The 18422-nt window shown below is 37.8% G+C and overlaps 1 protein-coding gene across 2 annotated transcripts in view; it reads left to right on the top strand.

Annotated features, from left to right (window-relative positions):
• The window catches only part of LOC107582215 (suppressor of tumorigenicity 14 protein homolog), a 36834-nt gene extending 18412 nt beyond the window's left edge, over positions 1 to 18422 (top strand). For both annotated transcript variants that reach the window (XM_016267961.1, XM_016267962.1), the window contains exons 6-19: positions 85 to 120; positions 1518 to 1746; positions 2761 to 2897; positions 3073 to 3176; positions 4091 to 4200; positions 4422 to 4552; positions 4726 to 4830; positions 7372 to 7479; positions 7837 to 7950; positions 11720 to 11839; positions 13092 to 13272; positions 14498 to 14769; positions 14974 to 15110; positions 17945 to 18422. In XM_016267961.1, the coding sequence (XP_016123447.1) occupies positions 85 to 120; positions 1518 to 1746; positions 2761 to 2897; positions 3073 to 3176; positions 4091 to 4200; positions 4422 to 4552; positions 4726 to 4830; positions 7372 to 7479; positions 7837 to 7950; positions 11720 to 11839; positions 13092 to 13272; positions 14498 to 14769; positions 14974 to 15110; positions 17945 to 18106 (1946 nt within the window). In that variant the 3' untranslated portion in view covers positions 18107 to 18422. The remainder of the gene's footprint in view (positions 1 to 84; positions 121 to 1517; positions 1747 to 2760; positions 2898 to 3072; positions 3177 to 4090; positions 4201 to 4421; positions 4553 to 4725; positions 4831 to 7371; positions 7480 to 7836; positions 7951 to 11719; positions 11840 to 13091; positions 13273 to 14497; positions 14770 to 14973; positions 15111 to 17944) is intronic.

The raw sequence follows: 18422 nt of genomic DNA on the forward strand, positions 1-18422 counted from the left end.
CATCTTTGCTCTGACTCTCTCTCTCTCTCTCTCTCTCTCTCTCTCTCTCTCTCTCTCTCTCTCTCTCTCTCTCTCTCTCTGCAGCCACAGACCCTCGGATGGCCAGGGACCCCAGATCCAGTGAGTAAAGTGTGTCCCATTTCAGTCACCGCTGCACTGTAATTTTCCACCTGGGTTGTCGTGCTCTCTCCTGTCACTCACTGAAAAATGCCTGCCCGCCTCCATCTCTCGCTCGCTTTCCCTTCCACTTACCTTGCTGTGCACAACAGCACAGGGATCTCAAAAACCTGTTTTTCAACCACAGAGAGCAAATGTACAGCTCTTCAACAGCACCTTTGTACAAATTTCTAAATGATGTGCGTTAAACTGCAAGTGCATGGAGGTTTCTTATGGCTTTAGAGTCAACATGAAAGCAAAATAGACCCGTTTTTCTTGAATTAAATGTTTGGCTTGTAATCTTGCATAAAAATGAAGTAACTTGATTTGTAGGCGTTCCTTATTTGAGACCAGGGATTCCCAAAATGTTTGTCAGCCAAGCACATTGACCTAAAATATTAAATAAGTACCCCCTGAGAGTTAATATTTAAAAAATTTAACAAGACCTTAGCATATTTACGGTTGTCTGGGTTACTGGTCACATGATGTGCAGGTAAACAAACAAAACTGTTAAATAAATGAATGTATTTATTTATTAATTTTGAAAATGTATTTATTTATTTATTATTATTTTATTATTTAATTTGCTATTTACAACTCACAAACCACAAAGCTTAATGTTTAATGTAATATTGTTTTAGCATTAATCTTTAAGGTTATGTCAATAATGGTATATTAAAAAAAATATTAAAAATTCATTTCATTTTGACTTCAAGGTCCATTTAATGGTCTCTCCAGTGGAGAAGAAAAAAAAGCAGAAGTACATTTTCTTGTAATAATGTTTACATAAAAACCTGTTTCAATTTTGTTAGAGCTGCTGAAGTGAGATTTGAAGTTAAAGATGGGCTGGAGTACTTAAAAAGTGACAACAATAATCAACAGCAAATTAATTATTTCAAAACATTTAATTTTTAATTCTGTGGTTATGGTGATGTTTTGGGTGTTATTTTGTGGTCTGTTTGGGACATACACAGTGATTGATTTAAATATGCCTTAGTTTAGTTTGCAGCACTCACTTTCTTACAATCCAGTCAGTTCCTGATGTACAAAATCAAGTCTCGTCCTCTTCTTTTTCTCATTCGATAAACCATGTCACACTGTAATGTCACAGTAGGGAAGAAAATCCAGTCACAGTTTTGGTTCATGCAGACTTTAAGGTGTTTGAGTGACCTCTTGTCCATCCAAGAAGCCACTTGTTATCACTCGATTCAACCACTTTGAGGACGCTAAGGATCTTTAGTGCTTCTCATACTTGCTGCACAGCAGTTATCATCTGATGTATCTGTTGAGTACTTGAGCTAGTTTATTTACCAGAATGCAATAAGATCAGCTATTTCTACTTTTCCTATTTCTGTTATCAGAGAAATGCTTTTACAGTCTCATAGCTGAAACCACCAACAAAGAATTTACATCTCCTGAACACCCTAAGAGATTCCCAATTCACTCCCGATGCCAGTGGCAGATCCGCGCTCCTAACGGCTATGCCATCATTGTCAAGTTCAGGACCTTCCACATAGAGGATGACTGTGCCAATGACTATGTGGCCATCTATGACTCTCTCAGTCCTGACAGCACGTATGCTATCACAAAGTGAGTACATGCCACTTTCACACCTTTGTGTCATTTAGGTTTTACCATGACATACAGTAATTTTTAAAGGAATGGTTAAAAACCAATTGTGCTCTGTCAGTATCAATTGAATACGATACAAACCTTTTCCTAGTTTGAGCAATATAAAGCATTTGTTTCCTTTTTTTTAATAAAAAAAAAACACTTTTAGGGACTTCAGATTAGCATGTGCTTTAATTTCTGCGTTCAACCAATCATTTTTTTTTTTTTTTACCTTATGCTCACCAAGTCTGCAATTTATTTGCAGTAAAAATTACAGTAAAAACAGTAATATTGTGAAATATTATTGGAATATATAATACAAATGTATATTTTAATATATTGTAATTTATTCTTGTGATTTAAAGCTGAATTTTCAGCATCATTACTCTAGTCTTCAGTGTCACACGATCCTTCAGAGATTATTCTAATATGCTGATTTGCTGCTCAAGAAACATTATTATCAAAGCTAGAAATGGTTATGCTGCTTAATATTTTTATGAAAACTGCTAAATTTGCTGATTTGCTGTATCTTGGAAGACAGTGTGCTCTGAGCATAACCACCAGTCAGCCTCTTTCCCCCGTTTCCAAGGTGACACAGCGTTTCTGTGCATCACAGCCATACAGTTCTTAATAATGTTGTTACGCCCCAGGTACCTTTCTCGATCTCTTTGTGTGTATCTGTCTTGAGGCTTCTTAACTCGATATACCATTGTGACTTTTTCTTTGACATGTAGTTTCACTACCAGTCAAAGTTTGGACATCCTTGACTGAATTTATGATCTTAAAGAGACCCAAAAATCCAGTTTTTAGTCCAGATCTTTTAGGAGTTCATCTACAGGCTTATATACTTAAACATTGACAAAAGGCACTTTAGGAACAAACATACCAATAATACAACCTACACAGATTTTCGTCCAATCAATTTTCCCATCAAGCTATTTCATTTATATACAGTTGCTACAGTTCTAACACTCTTGAATCTTTCCATCACAGACAGTGTGGACTTCGACCTCCTACAAATCCTCTTGAGGTAGTTTCTTCTGGTAACATCATGCTTGTCAACCTAATCACAGATGTGGCCCAGAGACCAGGATTCAGAGCGGTTTACACTGCCGTTCCCACTATTGCTGGTAAAGTCATTGATAATTCTGTACAAATGCTTTAATATTCTATAAAGTCATAAGTCTTTGTAGACACTTGCAATGTCTGCCTTGAAACTTGAAAAAGAATGTTGAATTGGACTAGGAAGTGTTCCATGTCATAATATCTGTTTTCCATTCATTTCCCCCTCATACTAATTTCTAGCTGGGAGCTGTGGAGAATCTCTGACTGCTCCCACAGGAAACTTCACCTCTCCTAATTTTCCTAGTTTCTATCCTCCTTTGTTGGACTGCAACTGGAACATCAATGTAAGCCCCACAGGACTGTTTCACTTTTCTTTATTTACCAATAGAGAGAACTCTGTAATATCTGTTCTTTCTTTTATTATTTTCTTCCATGAAACACAAAAGGAGATGTTGGGTATAATGTATTTTTTTTTAATTAATGCATTTTACCAGTAAGGATGCGTTAATTTGATCACTGTTGATCAGTGTTTCTAAAAAAGAAAAATGTAAACAGCACAGCTATTTTCAACATTGATTTTCACAGCAAACGAATCAAATTAGAATGATTTGATTAGAATCATGTTACACTGAAGACTGGAGTAATGATGCTGAAAATTAAACTTTGCCATTACAGGAATAAATTACATTTTTAAATATTAAAATAGAAAACATTTATTTTAAATTATAATAATAGTTTACAATATTACTGTTTTACTGTATTTTTTATAAAAATAAGTCTAGCTGATATAATATACTTATACCATAATATACTTTTTCCCCCCAAAAACATCTTAAAGTTTAGAACAGTAGTGTATGCATTTTATGAAAGTAAATATTTGTCTAAAGGTGCCATTTTTGAACTGAGCAAGTGTGAGTGAGATTTGAGAGATCTGGCAAATTGCAAGATTTGTTTCAGCTTATAACTCATTTTGGTTGCATGTTTTTCTTGAAATGCAGATCATAAGTGGTGTAGGCTACATTAATGTAGAGCAGGCATTCTGCTTAACATCTCATTTTGTGTTTCACAAAAGAAAGAAAATAATAAGGTGTTAGACTCAGAACAATATAATGGTGAATAAATGAAGACAACATTTTCATATTTGAATGAATTACTCTTCTTGATTAACAAAGTGTTTCAATTGTATCATTATGCTCTTTTATCATTGAGTTATGCCTTTTTGAAAATAACCCTGAACACCATCATGTGGGTTCTGCAGGTTCCTGCTGGCAGAAGGATAAAGATTGAGTTCAATATGTTCCGTGTGAAAGAGCCGGGGGTGGACCATAGCAGCTGTCACAAAGACTACGTAGAGGTGCTGGGTAAAAAGTAAGTTCTGTCATCTGTCCTGCCATGCCAGCCAGAAAGATTTCCCTCATTGTTTCTTGTCAGCTTGATGACAGTCTATGAAACAAAATGGCAAAAGGCCCAATAAATAAATTTAATGTTAATTTAGCTGAAAACCATCTGCAGTAGTCTGTTGCCAATTCATTTTTGGTTTTCTTAGCCTTTGTTGTATTAACACTTCTTTCCTTCCTCCATTTTTGAAGGTATTGTGGAGAGAGACATAGACTTGTTCTTTCTAGCACCACCAATTCCTTGGAAGTGAAGTTCCATTCAGATGAATCCTACACTGATAAGGGATTCAGGATAATTTACACCGCCTTTGACCCTGTAAACCGTACGTAAGCCCAGTGTTTCAATATGGCCAGCCAAATGCAGTGATGAAATTTTGATCTTGGACCATTTAAAACCAACAGATCACATTATTCTATCATTAGAACTCTTTCACTTCTCCTTTGTGTTGAGTGCTGGCCGTCTTCCTGTTTTTACCCTCATGAATTTCATCTCCAGCTTGCCCTGGTCAGTTCGCGTGCACCTCAGGCTACTGCATCAAAAAAGAGCAACACTGTGATGGGTGGAATGACTGCGAAGACATGAGTGATGAGAAAAGCTGCAGTAAGTCTCATCCCTGTCAGGATTTTGCTAAATTTAATTTAAACCTTTGAATTGAATTACCCCTGTCCAGCAGGATACTGATGTGGAATGACAGGAAGATGAATTTACAGAATTGCAGTTCAAACACTATTCAGGGGTATATAAAATTCAGTCCAAATTAATAAAAAATACATCAATAATTAAATTTTATATATATATAGTGGTTTTCTTAAACTGATCGAACAGGGAGGAATAAATGTTGATGTTAATTTATTTTAATTTAATTTTCATTTAATTAATTTTCATTTAATTTAACCCCACTACTTTAGAAACCCACCCTTAACCCATCTCTTTTAGAGAACTACAGACCAGTTTCCCTTCTTCCTTTCATTGCAAAAACACTTGAATGAGCTGTGTTCAACCAAGTCTCTGCCTTTCTCACACAGAACAACCTCCTTGACAGCAACCAGTCTGGCTTCGGAAGTGGACATTCAACCGAGACTGCCTTGCTCTCAGTTGTTGAAGCCCTAAGACTTGCAAGAGCGGATTCCAAATCTTCAATACTTATCTTGCTGGATCTGTCCGCTGCTTTTGACACGGTTAACCACCAGATCCTCCTGTCAACCCTATTGGCAAAGGGCATCTCAGGAACCGCACTCTAGTGGTTTGAGTCTTACCTGTCAGATAGGTCCTTCAAAGTATCTTAGAGAGGTGAGATGTCCAAGTCGCAACATCTAACTACTGGGGTGCCTCAGGGCTCAGTTCTTGGACCACTTCTCTTCTCTGTCTACATGGCATCATTAGGTTCTGTCATTCAGAAACATGGCTTTTCATACCACTGCTATGCTGATGACACTCAACTCTACCTCTCATTCCATCCTGATGATCCGACGATAGCTGCTCGCATCTCAGCTTGTCTAACAGACATTTCTTGCTGGATGAAGGACCATCACCTTCAACTCAACCTTGTCAAGACAGAACTGCTTGTGGTTCCAGCAAACCCATCGTTTCATCACAATTTCACCATCCAGTTAGACACATCAACCATAACTCATTCAAAAACAGCCAGACACCTTGGAGTTATGATTGATGATCAGCTTACTTTCTCAGACCACATTGCTAAAACTGTCCGGTCCTGCAGATTTGCTTTATGCAACATCAAGAAGATTAGGCCCTTTCTTTTGGAACATGCTTCACAACTCCTTGTTCAAGCTCTTGTTCTGTCCAGGCTGGACCATTGTAATGCTCTCTTGGCAGGTCTTCCAGCCAGTTCTATCAAATCTTTACAATTAATTTTTAATGAGCCAAAAAGAATGCACGTCACACCTCTGTTTGTCAATTTGCACTGGCTACCAATAGCTGCTCGCATACAATTCAAGGCATTGATGTTTGCCTACAAAACCACCACTGGCTCTGCACCCCTTTACCTAATTTCATTACTTCAGACTTATGTGCCCTCTAGAAGCTTGCGTTCTGCAAGTGAACGTCGCTTTATTGTGCCATCCCAAAGAAGCACAAAATCACTTTTACGGACTTTTAAATTAGATGTTCCCTCCTGGTGGAATGACCTTAGTCCATAGCCATTCTTCAAGAATCGGCTAAAAATCTCTTCCATCTTTATTTGACCCTCTAACTCTAGCACTCTCTATTCTAATTCTATTCTTAAAAAAAACACTTGTCCCTTTTAGACTTGCACTCTATTAATTTGCTGCTCGTTTTCTTAAAAAAAAAACACACACACTTGCTTTCTAATCTTTTTGTATTCTGTTTTCTTTTCATTTATTATACAATTAACAAAAGCAAAAAAGACCTCTAACACTCGCTTGCTCTATTCTTTTTCTATTCCATCTGTTTTCTTTTTATTTATTATATTATTTTAAAAACCCTTGCTACATGCACTGTGTTAAATTAACTGAGACTTGTTATAGCACTTGCATATCATTGCTCTTTTGTTGATTCTGATTGCTTTGAATGTCCTCATTTGTAAGTCGCTTTAGATAAAAGCGTCTGCTAAATGACTAAATGTAATGTAAATTTAAGTTCAATACTGGCAGTTTTACTGGTGATTTTACAATTGTACTCATTGTTTTTAGATGTACAGAACTTAATAAATACATTAACACTAAAATTGTAGAATTTAAAATAATTCTAAATTTATGTATTATATTAAATATTATATATTACATGTATTATTCGTCATGTACGTAAATTAGAGCATTCTAGGTGTTTTTGGTTTATAAAATGAATGTTATTATGTATTGAACATAATGAAATGTTTTACACTATAGGTGGTATTACAAACATCAGTTCTTTAGATCATCTAATGTTTCTGGAAATAGTTTGTTTATGGTTAATTCAAAATCAAGTGTAAATTCTACTTCCTTAACTTCAGATTTGCATTATAATTTAGCATTCTGTTTGCTGCCTAAAAAGTAACCAGTAAACTTAAATAAACTGAAATGACCTTTTGATGAGTGTTTACATGGTACTAATAATTGACAAAAATAGGTTAACATAAATTTTATGTTGACATTATTTAGTTCAATGTGTTTTGTGTTTCAGGCTGTGATAAGGAACAGTTCACTTGCAGTAATGGCCTGTGTAGGCCTCAGTACTTTGTGTGTGACAGAGTGAATGACTGTGGTGACAATAGTGATGAGGAACATTGCGGTGAGTTTCTCCTATTACGTTTTAATGGACATATATTTATTTATATCAGCATTTACCTTTCAGGAAGTTAATTCAAATGAAACAAAATACAATTAAGGATACACTAAGCACTGACAGACAATACAGTGCAGGTGTTTTATCTCCACAAAGAGGGACCTCAATGAGGTCACATGACCAGCTGTTTAAACTGGGATTCAAATAAACTAACTTAAAATGAACTTACTTTGAACTGTGACATTTTCCCGGAGAACTTCAACATATTTAAGACTTGCTTCATTGTGACATACTTTAAAAAGCCACTTTGATTTTTGCCACTGAAGGACACTTGACAAGGTTTTGTTTTGGTGTTCCTTCTAGATTGTGGCAGAGCTGAGGAAAGGTGCGGGGACGGTGCCTGCATCCCACAAGAATGTATATGCGATGGGAAAAATGATTGTGCTGATGGCAGTGATGAGGTTTCCTGTATAGCAGGTGAGTGGATTTAACTTTGACTTACTGACCACAGATCTGCTTTTCCATAGATCACCAGGTTAATCTAGTTAGTTTTGTAAGCTTATGTGTGTTGAATATACCTATTTACTAGCAACAAACTAACTTCTGTTTTGTCATGGCATCATAGGCGCCACCTCAAAGCAAAGCAAAACTAAAATATAAAAAAAAAATTGAGAAAATATAATACAACACATAAAATATAGCAGGTGAGTGGATTTAACTTTGACTTACTGACCACAGATCTGCTTTTCCATAGATCACCAGGTTAATCGAGTTAGTTTTGTAAGCTTATGTGTGTTGAATATACCTATTTACTAGCAACAAACTAACTTCTGTTTTGTCAAAATAAAATGAAGCTGGTCCAATGTAAGGAAAAAGTGGAGAAAATGCAACAGGATACAAAACGTCTCTGTTACGTATCGTTCCCTGAAGGAGGGAACGGAGACGTCATGTCGGTGACTGACGGATTGGGATCTCGCTTAGAGAGACCAATCCAGTTAGAGTGTAAACTAAACGAGCCAATGCACATTGGCATGCGATGATTGCATCCAGCTGCCACTGACCACAGCGTGAGCATAAACATAAAAAGGCAGCCGGTGCAACACATACGTAACGAGACGTTCCCTTTCAGTTGGTCATTCCGAGTTATGTTGGTGACAGACCAATTGGGATCCCTACCAAAGCGCCATGGATGCTGCCCCTTCCAGTGTCCTGTGCGAGCCGCCTGCGCCCCTTTGTGGTGTAGGCCGGGGCTCGCAACAAGAAGACCAGTCACTGTTGTCATAGCACTACCCACTCAGTGAGATTGGATAACACTGGGAAAACGTACCCGTTCCACTTGGAACAGGAACGTTGCAGAAGCCCCATCATTCCCGAAGGAGGTTTCGGAAGCAATTACACATATGGCATTAAAACGTACCCATTCTACTTGGCGTTACGGAAGCCCCATCCTTCCCGAAGGAGGTTTCGGAAGCAATTACACATATGGCATTTGTTTAGGTGCATACGGAAGATTAGAGGTGATTGTAACCCTCATGGAAATGGCAGAAGTCTGCCAGGGAAACACGGGCTCTGAGGCTATATCGTGGACTTTACACATATGGGAACCACATAGGCCTCTACATATGGAACCCAGCCCTCTACCGGTTCTCATGGAACCTTGTGCCTGATAAGCCAGGGTGATGGCATCCACAATCCAGTGGGCCATCCTCTGCTTAGAGAGATGGCATTCCCATTCTGCCGGCCACCGTAACAGACAAAGAGCAGGTCTGAGGTCCTGAAGCTTTGTGTCCGGTCTATGTAGCATCTCGAGGCTCGGACGGGACAGAGCAAAGCTAGGGCTGGGTCTGCCTCCTCCGGGGCAGCGATTGCAGGCTCACCACCTGATCCCTGAAGGGAGTAGTGGGAACTTTGGGCACATAGCCGGGCCGGGGCCCCAGAATTACCTGGGAGTCAGCAGGCCCAAACTCTAGGCAGGAATCGTCGACCAAAAATGCATGCAGGTCCCCTACCCTCTTGATGGAGGCCAGTGCAAGCAGGAGCAGAATTTTCATTGAAAGAAACTTTAGCTCGACTGACTGCAAAGACTCAAATGGGCCCTGCTGTAGTGCTTTGAGCACTAGAGACAAGTCCCAAGAGGGTATAGAGGAGGATTTAACCTTCTGCTACTGCCCGAAGTAGTCCACGCCTGGCTGCCGCTAGGACGAACACTAGATCACGGCAGAAGCAATGGAGCTCCGCCCCCCTGTAGGAAACGGACCCTGGCCCACAGCTCCGAGATGGTCATCTTCCTGCAATGGGAACATGACTCATCCGTGAATGCCACCTCAGCGTGTTTAATGCCCAGACATGTGAGGCAGCTATCGTGATCGTCAACCGGCGCCAGGTAACGACCGCATCCAGAAATGTACCGGTGAAACGGCATCTTTAAAAAGATGATCCGTCGTCTTTACAAAGACACTTATTGTACTCTTTTAGAGAAATTGGCTCTTTTAGGGAAATGCTCTTTTACGTGCTGAGATGCACAGGGGAAACGGCCGTTTGCAGCACGACAGGGGGTAGTGCAGCCTGAAGTGCGCAACCCACTCGACACAGGAATGACCACCGCTGAAGCACCTTCTGCCAACACAAAAAAGCTCCCAAGAGCACGCTAGACTCGTCACACACGAAGCAGTTTGGTAGGAGCAGAATGATGTTGTCGCTCGGCTCCGAAGCGAAAAGCTGGTATGCATTGCACCGACTGCCTTTTTATGCTCACGCTGTGATCAGCGGCAGCTGGATGCAATCATCGCATGCCAGTGTGCATTGGCTCATTTAGTTTACACTCGAAGTGGATTGGTCTCTCTAAGCGAGATCCCAGTTCGTCGGTCACCAACGTGACTCGGAGTGACCGACTGAAAGGGAACTGAATTAGTCAATACATGAATGAATGAATGATGCATTTATATAGCACTTTATTGTGTATTGTTGTACACCCAAAGCGCTTTACAATCATGGGGGGGGGGTCTCTCCTCAACCACCACCAGTGTGCAGCATCCACTTGGATGATGCGACGGCAGCCACAGGACAGCGGCGCCAGTGCACTCACCACACACCAGCTACAGGTGGAGAGGAGAGAGTCATAGAGCCAATCAAGTGGTTGGGGATTATTAGGAGGCCATGATTGACAAAGGCCAGGGGGGCAATTTGGCCAGGACACCGGGGTTACACCCCTACTCTTTACGAGAAGTGCCATGGGATTTTTAATGACCACAGAGAGTCGGGACCTCGGTTTAACGTCTCATTCGAAAGACTAAATGTAAAATATAGGCAGTATATAATTCTAGTCAACATAATTCTAATTTATATATGTAAAAAAGTGATAAAAAAATTTGATGACTCAAAATTGGATTAACTTTTATTTAGATATGAGTGGAGAATGGGCTAACTTATAATGAGAATATTGTTACAATAGAAAAATTAATGGTCCTAAAAATAGACTTTATTTTCTTTGCACACATATGCCCTTTTCGTTGTGAAATTAACATATGCAGGCCCTGAGTTATTCACAAAATCATAAAATATTCAAAATATTACAGTGCTTTCTATTGCTGGGCTGGATGTTTATTTGTAGTGAGACTATCCTACGTGTCTGTAGTTTAGGGTCTCTAATGTCAAAAAGTTAAAGTTAGGTAAAAATGGAAAGTTTGTTGTCACAGTAAATAGCCAGTCACTGAAAAGGTGAATTAAAATATTTAGAGGTTTTGAATGTTTGTGGATGTTTTAAATGTAACTTTAATCAGTCAGCTGTATTTGAATTGTGATCATTTTAAACATTTTCTGCTGGCTTCTGAGAAGTGTTTCTCCACTTCTGCAGTTCTTAAACTGACATATATTAATATCTCCCACTGCATGTTGAGTACCATTAATTAATATGATAATTAGCCTGCTTTTAATATGCAAAATAGACACTTGTGTGCAATAATTTCAACACTTGTGCGGAAATGGTAGTGAAATCACAATTTTTACTTTATTCTACTATGTAAACTTCTTTACCGCCCACTCTTTCTATCCCAAAAGTTGTTCATTGTTTTTGTATCATTCAGCAGAGATAAGTGACCTATCCCAAAATCAATAGGCCTGATCAATACGCATGTATTGCCATGAACAAGGCGTAGGTCTTTGGTGATGAAAAGAAGCTGCTCTTGATGTTGTATTACGCTCATTTACCCTCAAGTTTTACTTTATCTATAATCTCTTCCTCTCTTAGCGGCTGGTGTCTGCAATGATTTCTCCTTCAAATGTGAAAACAAGCAGTGTATAAACAAAGTGAACGCAGAGTGTGATCGCGAAAAGGACTGCTCAGATGGTTCGGATGAACAGGGATGTGGTAAGTCACATTTTTGATTGTATTTTTGCTTTTATAGTCTGTGTTGCATAGTAACTGGCCATGTGGTGCACAATATTAAGATTTTTTTATGAATACGAAGCTGTGCTGGTGTTCAGAACAACAGCACTGTTGATCATGTGATATTGCCTAAATATATAATTTAATTGTAGTGCTCAGTTGGGTATTTCACTTGTTTTACAATGATCTGCAATGTGATTTATCTAATCATAATTAGGAGTTAGAAGTATCTCTTATTATATTTGATTTGCTGTTTGGAGCTGTTTTATTTTCCGCTCAAGTGTTACATAATGTGAAGCTGCACTGATGCCAGATTTATCATTAATTTGTTATGAATGTACTTCAGATGAAGTACCTTTGTAAAGTATTTAATTCACGGTTTAATAAAAATGCATTGCCAGTTGATTATAGCCCACCAAAGATGTATCCCTTAACAACACATTTGTCTTAAATTTACTAATTTAAAGGGACAGCAATTGATTATATCAAAGAAAAAACTTTTTATTAATAATTATTTGAGATGCACAGTACAATTTCTTTCAGACAAACTCTTTTGTGAAACCAAATGAATTGCTAAAATCCATTTGTTATAATTGTAGTTAGTTTTAATTTGAAGGTAATATAGATTTATAATATGTAACATCATTATAATTATATATGCAAATACAATTATCAGTATGAACGTTGTCATACCGCCCACCTCTAGTGTCTTTATTGTATAATCATTTGAAGATAATGAGCTTCCCAGTTTCACAAGCTTTTGGTGTTTCAATGAATTTAAAAGCAATTGTAATTTCCAGATGTTGCTGCATCATCAACAATGTGGTAATTAGTGTAAAGAATTCACATTCAAGCTCAAAGCCATTATATATTTTTTTATGAATCCTTACATGACATTATTCTTCTGTTGTAGTCCTCAGGGTTGCTAGTTTCTTTTTCCATCCTCATTGTGTTTTTATCAGCCAGCACGGTTCATTCCTCCATATATCTATCTATCTTGTTATGATTCTGCTTTAGTCCCGCTGAAGGCCGATGGTCCTGTGAGTCAGAGCAGATGTTACAAGAAACTCGCCATCTTTCAGTGCAAACAGTTTTGCAGTCACCTCTCTGATCTTATCCCTGCTGGTCATGTTCAAGACCCCCATCACCTCTCATCTCAGCATACCAATGCTATCCCTTCCGTTGTCTTCCTTGAAGTCTTTGTGTTTGAACCGTTCTTACAATTTGGTTTCAGACTGTGGAGTCCGGCCATACAAGCACAACCGTATTGTGGGTGGGCAGAACGCAGATGTGGGTGAATGGCCATGGCAGGTCAGTCTACATTTTAAGACCAGCGGAAACGTTTGCGGCGCCTCAATCATCTCCAACAAATGGCTGCTGTCCGCTGCCCACTGCTTCATCCAGCCTGATTCAGAGTGAGTCCGTTTATTGCATCTCTGTACGGCTGTTAGTGTTAGTGCTGTATTTTATTTTTCTCTGCTTAATTTAGCTGTAGTTAATGGTAATTTATCACAGACATAAATTAGACATTTACTAAGTATCTTTCTCCATTCGCTTTGTGCTCAAACACCATCCAACATCTGCGCTCTGTGTTGTATCAAAGCCTGGGCTTGTGTTTATTTTCATTGGCCAGCAGGTGGAGCACAAGACATGCAATACTTGGCCTTGATGAATTATTCTAACATGTTTCTGAGACTGAAATGCTAAAGCTGAATTGAAAAATAATCTGCTCTCCTGTGCTATGGTTTCAGCATGAAATCAAAATTGACCCCATTTGCTTTCTTAATAAACATTTCTGGTATCATTGTGATATGAGTGATACATCAGTGCACACATGTTTTGTGTTTTTAATCTTTGTAATTCGTCTGAAATCGCCAAGCCCTCTTATTTTTCAGTCCCTCTTCATATAGATGTCCTATACACACAGCGTTTTACAATCCTGCCCATACTTTTTATCATTGAATCTTCTGATTTCTTGTCAAATTACAGCGTTCAAAACAACTAAACTCCAAAACAGCTTCCATTGTCTCTTCCAACAGCTTCAAATTATGCATTATATAAGCAAATGCAATCATCAGATTATTGGTATAACCTTTTCGTCACAACGGCATTTGAAGATAATAAGTTTCCCGGTGTGTTTTTACAAGCTTTTTGGTGTTTTCGGTTAACAATTGTAACATCCAGACGTTGCTGCATCATCGGCAGTGTGTTGATTAGTGTAAAAGTTTGCATTTCCTCAAATTTACTGTCAAATTACAGATTTAAAATGTATTTGAATGCCATTTCATATTGACCTTTCAAAACAACATTGTGTAGATTGTCTCTTCCAACATCCTCAAATTAGATATTATATAAGCAAATACAATTATCAGATTATTGGTTTAACATTTTAGTTGTAACATCCACCTAGTGTCTTTATTGTAAAATCATTTGAAGATAATAAGCTTTCCAGTGTGTTTCCACAAGCTTTTGGTGTTTCAGTGAATTTAAAAACAATTGTAAAGTGTGGTTATTCACATTTCCTCAGATTTTCTGTCAAATTACAGATTTATAATGATTTTAAACACCATTTCATGTTGACTTTTCAAAACATCTGATTTAAACAACTAACCTCCACAACACTGTGTCCATTGTCAACAGCTACAAAATAACATCCAACTGGCTGACGTACAGTGGTCTGCGGGAGCAGAACATCCAGGACAGCTCTGTTCAGAAGCGCACTTTGAAAAGCATTATCACCCACCCAAACTACGACTCAATGACCTACGATTATGACATCTCACTGCTGGAACTGAGCAATCCATTGAACTTCACCAACACTGTGCATCCCATCTGCCTTCCGGCGTCGACCCACGTCTTCTCGGCTGGCAGTTCCTGCTTTGTTACAGGCTGGGGCACACTCCGAGAGGGAGGTGAGACAGCTTGTGTGCCTGAGGGCTGCCCTTTGCATTTAGAGTTCCTTTTTCTATGAGAAACCTTTGGAATTTTGCCTCACAAGTTTGACATTTATCAATTCCATGTCTCAATGTCACTTTTAACACAACTTTTGTTCTACGATTTTGTGGAAGTAAGTAGAGATACTCTCATAGAATTAATGTTTTATTTATGTGTTGTAGGAATCGTTGCACAAATCCTGCAGAAAGCAGAAGTAAAGGTGATTAATGATACAGTATGCAACATGGTGACCGAAGGTCAGGTGACCTCTAGAATGCTGTGTAGCGGCTACCTCACCGGAGGTGTGGACGCTTGTCAGGTAAAACTATTCCTATCTTTTTTTTTGTTTTTTTTTAAACGAAAACACACGGAATCTGATATTTTCACTTTGTTCTGGACCACTTGCAATATATGTAGGAATAAATAAGATATGTTTCTAATTTATTTATTTATTTATTTTTTGCGCAGTGACTTGAGTTTGGACTGTCAGGTCAATTCTTAGTATTTTATTAAAATATTGTGAATAATTATAATAATAATCATCAAAATAATAATAAAAGTCATCTCTTTTGCACATACAAAACACTGCACATTGACCAAATTGCATATAAGAATAATATTGTGTGTTTACATTAGTGAAATTCTGGCGAAATTTAAAGGGGTCATATGATGTTGCTAAAAAGAACATTATTTTGTGTATTTGGTTTAAGGTTTAACACATTATTTTTCACATACTGTACATTATTGTTTCTCCTCTATGCCTCGCCTTTCTGAAACACGTCGATTTTTACAAAGCTCATCGTTCTGAAAAGCGCGGTGTGCTCTGATTGGCCAGCTATCCAGTGCATTGTGATTGGCTGAATACCTCATGCATTTGACGGAAATGTTATGCCCCTTACCATACTGTAATGCCGTCTCCCGGCCGGAGCGACGAGACAAAAACATTAAAACACATTATAAACAAAGCATTTGTTGCATCCAGTGGGGACATAATTACGGATTATAATGACTAGGGATGTAACGATTAACCGCGAGCCGGTTGAAAATCGATTAAAATATGTGACGATTCAAATCAGTTGAGATGCTAAACAAATCGCGATTTGAGTTTATATGAATGTATGTCTGAGGGGAACTTACTGTCTTTAGAAAAGTTTAGATAGTATTTTTTTCTTTTCATCTTTCAATGGTATAATGCATATTAAAGTTCATAAATGCAGCGCTCAGTCAGTTCAGTTTTCGTTTAAAATTTTCGAAATTATACAATCTAGTTTAGATTAAAAACTGCTCATGTTGCATCTATGCAGCATCTTTGTTTGGATCATGATTAAAATGCAGTGGTTGCCTCTCATTTTAAATGGAAAGAGCACAGACAAAGCCGTATTTTGTTTGTATGAAGAGATTTATTTTATTTATGTTTATTTTATTTGGGGCTTGTTTTAAAATAAATTTAATTTCGTTTTGTTATTTATATTTACAATGTATTTACATTTTGTTAGAACGAGCCGTTTTAGGTAGGCATGGTTGACTCTTAACTTTTATAAAGAATATCTCTTTGGATTTGAGACTTTAGTCGTTGCAACTTTACAGATCTTCTTTATGCACCAACAGCTTGTAACACTCCAAAGAGAAAGGAAAAATTGAAATCGCATCATATAACCCCTTTAATGTAAAAAAAAAAAAATCGTCAATCGTGTAACAATGTATGAAATTTTTACATGGAATTTTGCAGTGCTCACATAGACATTTTCAAACCAAGTAGCTTTCTGTTTGTTGGTCAACATGGACCAACTTGAACTTGATGCGAAATCTGCGTAGGGAAATCTTTCGCTCTCAGGCGAAATTGTAGATTGTGCAGATTCCTATTAAAATTAGTCTTTCAACCGCATTTCAACAATGAAAATTTGCCAAACAACTGTACATGTTGGGCTGTTATACTACTATTTTTTTTAAATGGGCATTTACATACTCAAAATCATAATGCCTACACCCCAGTTGTAAATTGAAAATCTGAAATCTACAACACATGCAAAATTACACATTTATTGAATGTTAATTAATTCAAGGTGGTTTAATAGCCATTTAGATGCATTGTCAAGCCCAGCAGGGATAAGTATATTTTTTGTCCTGTTCTATTCATTCAGAAACACCTACAGTACAGATATGACATGAGCATAATGCCGTCAAAGTGTTCAGCTAATGTTGTTGTCTTCCAGCAGTGTGTGTGTACAGCCTCGTAGTGGAGAAGATTAATTATTCTACCTTGTTCCCTGATATTTAAATGAGCTGATTTCCATAATTTCTACTTCTATTTCACTTGTTATTCATCTTGCTTTCCTCTTCTGAACGCTCTGTGCGTCTCTCTTATTCTGGGAGTAATCTTCTTCGTGCGCTATTCTCTCGCACAGGTTCCGGTCCTGGTCTTGTGACTCCTTTCTATATTCCTCTCCTGCTGTAGGAGCTCATAGATTTTCTATAAGTCTTTGTACTTTGCTCCATCTTTCTCACCCTCTGTAATATTCTTTCATTCGCTTAGCTGTTTTGTCTTCTTCTCTCTCTCCTCTCACCTCCCAATTCAAATATGCTTTATTGCCACGTCTGTTTACATTGCAATATTGGCAAAGTAATTAAGAGCCGAATTGTATTACACACAAAACAAATCATTCAGGAATAATAGTAATGGAATGAAATGACACAGTAAATAAGCAGCTTAAATTAGAGGTACAAAATAATAAATAAGTGGTTACAATAATAATTAAAACGTTTGCAATTGCTTCACACACACCTTTTTTCCTTTCTATTTTTCACTGAGTTTTTCATATACATAATCATCACTTCATCTCCTCTTTCAATTTTAAGCACTTTATTGGCATGATTGTTTTATATACAATATTGCCAAAGCATCAATACACACAATAAAAAAAACCCGGGAAAAATAAATACAAAATAATTCCACATTAACGCTAAAATAAATAATCACAATATACAATAAAAATCAAATAAACATTCAGTGAGGCATTAAAAAACATTCTCTAGAATAGATCAACAGGCAACTTTTAAATACGGTGATCAAATATGTGTAGTGTCCATGCATTTCATCGAGTTTTGGAAAATGTGGAATGACGTTTAAAAGTTTCTTTCTTTTGGCTTCCACAGGGAGACTCCGGTGGTCCTCTTGTGTGTCGTTCCGATGTAGGCAAATGGTTCCAGGCTGGCATAGTGAGCTGGGGAGAAGGCTGCGCTCAGCGGAACAAGCCTGGCGTCTACACGCGTGTCACCAAACTGCGGGAATGGATCCGTGAAATCACAAACATATAGTGAAGCCTGGACCTGCAATCATACGACAACCAAAGCAGAAGAACACACATGCTGAGTGCCATGAATATTTAGTACAGTATGTGAGCTGCACTCACAAAAGCAAAAGTGATTACAACTTTGGTCGACGTCCTTTGTGAGAAAAAAATTCATTCAGATTGAACTTGCATACGTTTCAGACCTCCTGGTCATTTTCATAATAGCATTTTCATTCAGTATGACTATTTGATTGTTATGGCTTATGAATGATGTTTTTCATAGCTGTATCAATCAAAAGTTGACTTCAGCTTTAGTCAACCAAATAAAATGGTTCATAAAA

The sequence above is a fragment of the Sinocyclocheilus grahami genome, unplaced genomic scaffold (genome assembly GCF_001515645.1).
Source record: "Sinocyclocheilus grahami isolate Dianchi unplaced genomic scaffold, SAMN03320097.WGS_v1.1 scaffold42.1, whole genome shotgun sequence".
NCBI classification, from domain to species: Eukaryota; Metazoa; Chordata; class Actinopteri; order Cypriniformes; family Cyprinidae; genus Sinocyclocheilus; species Sinocyclocheilus grahami.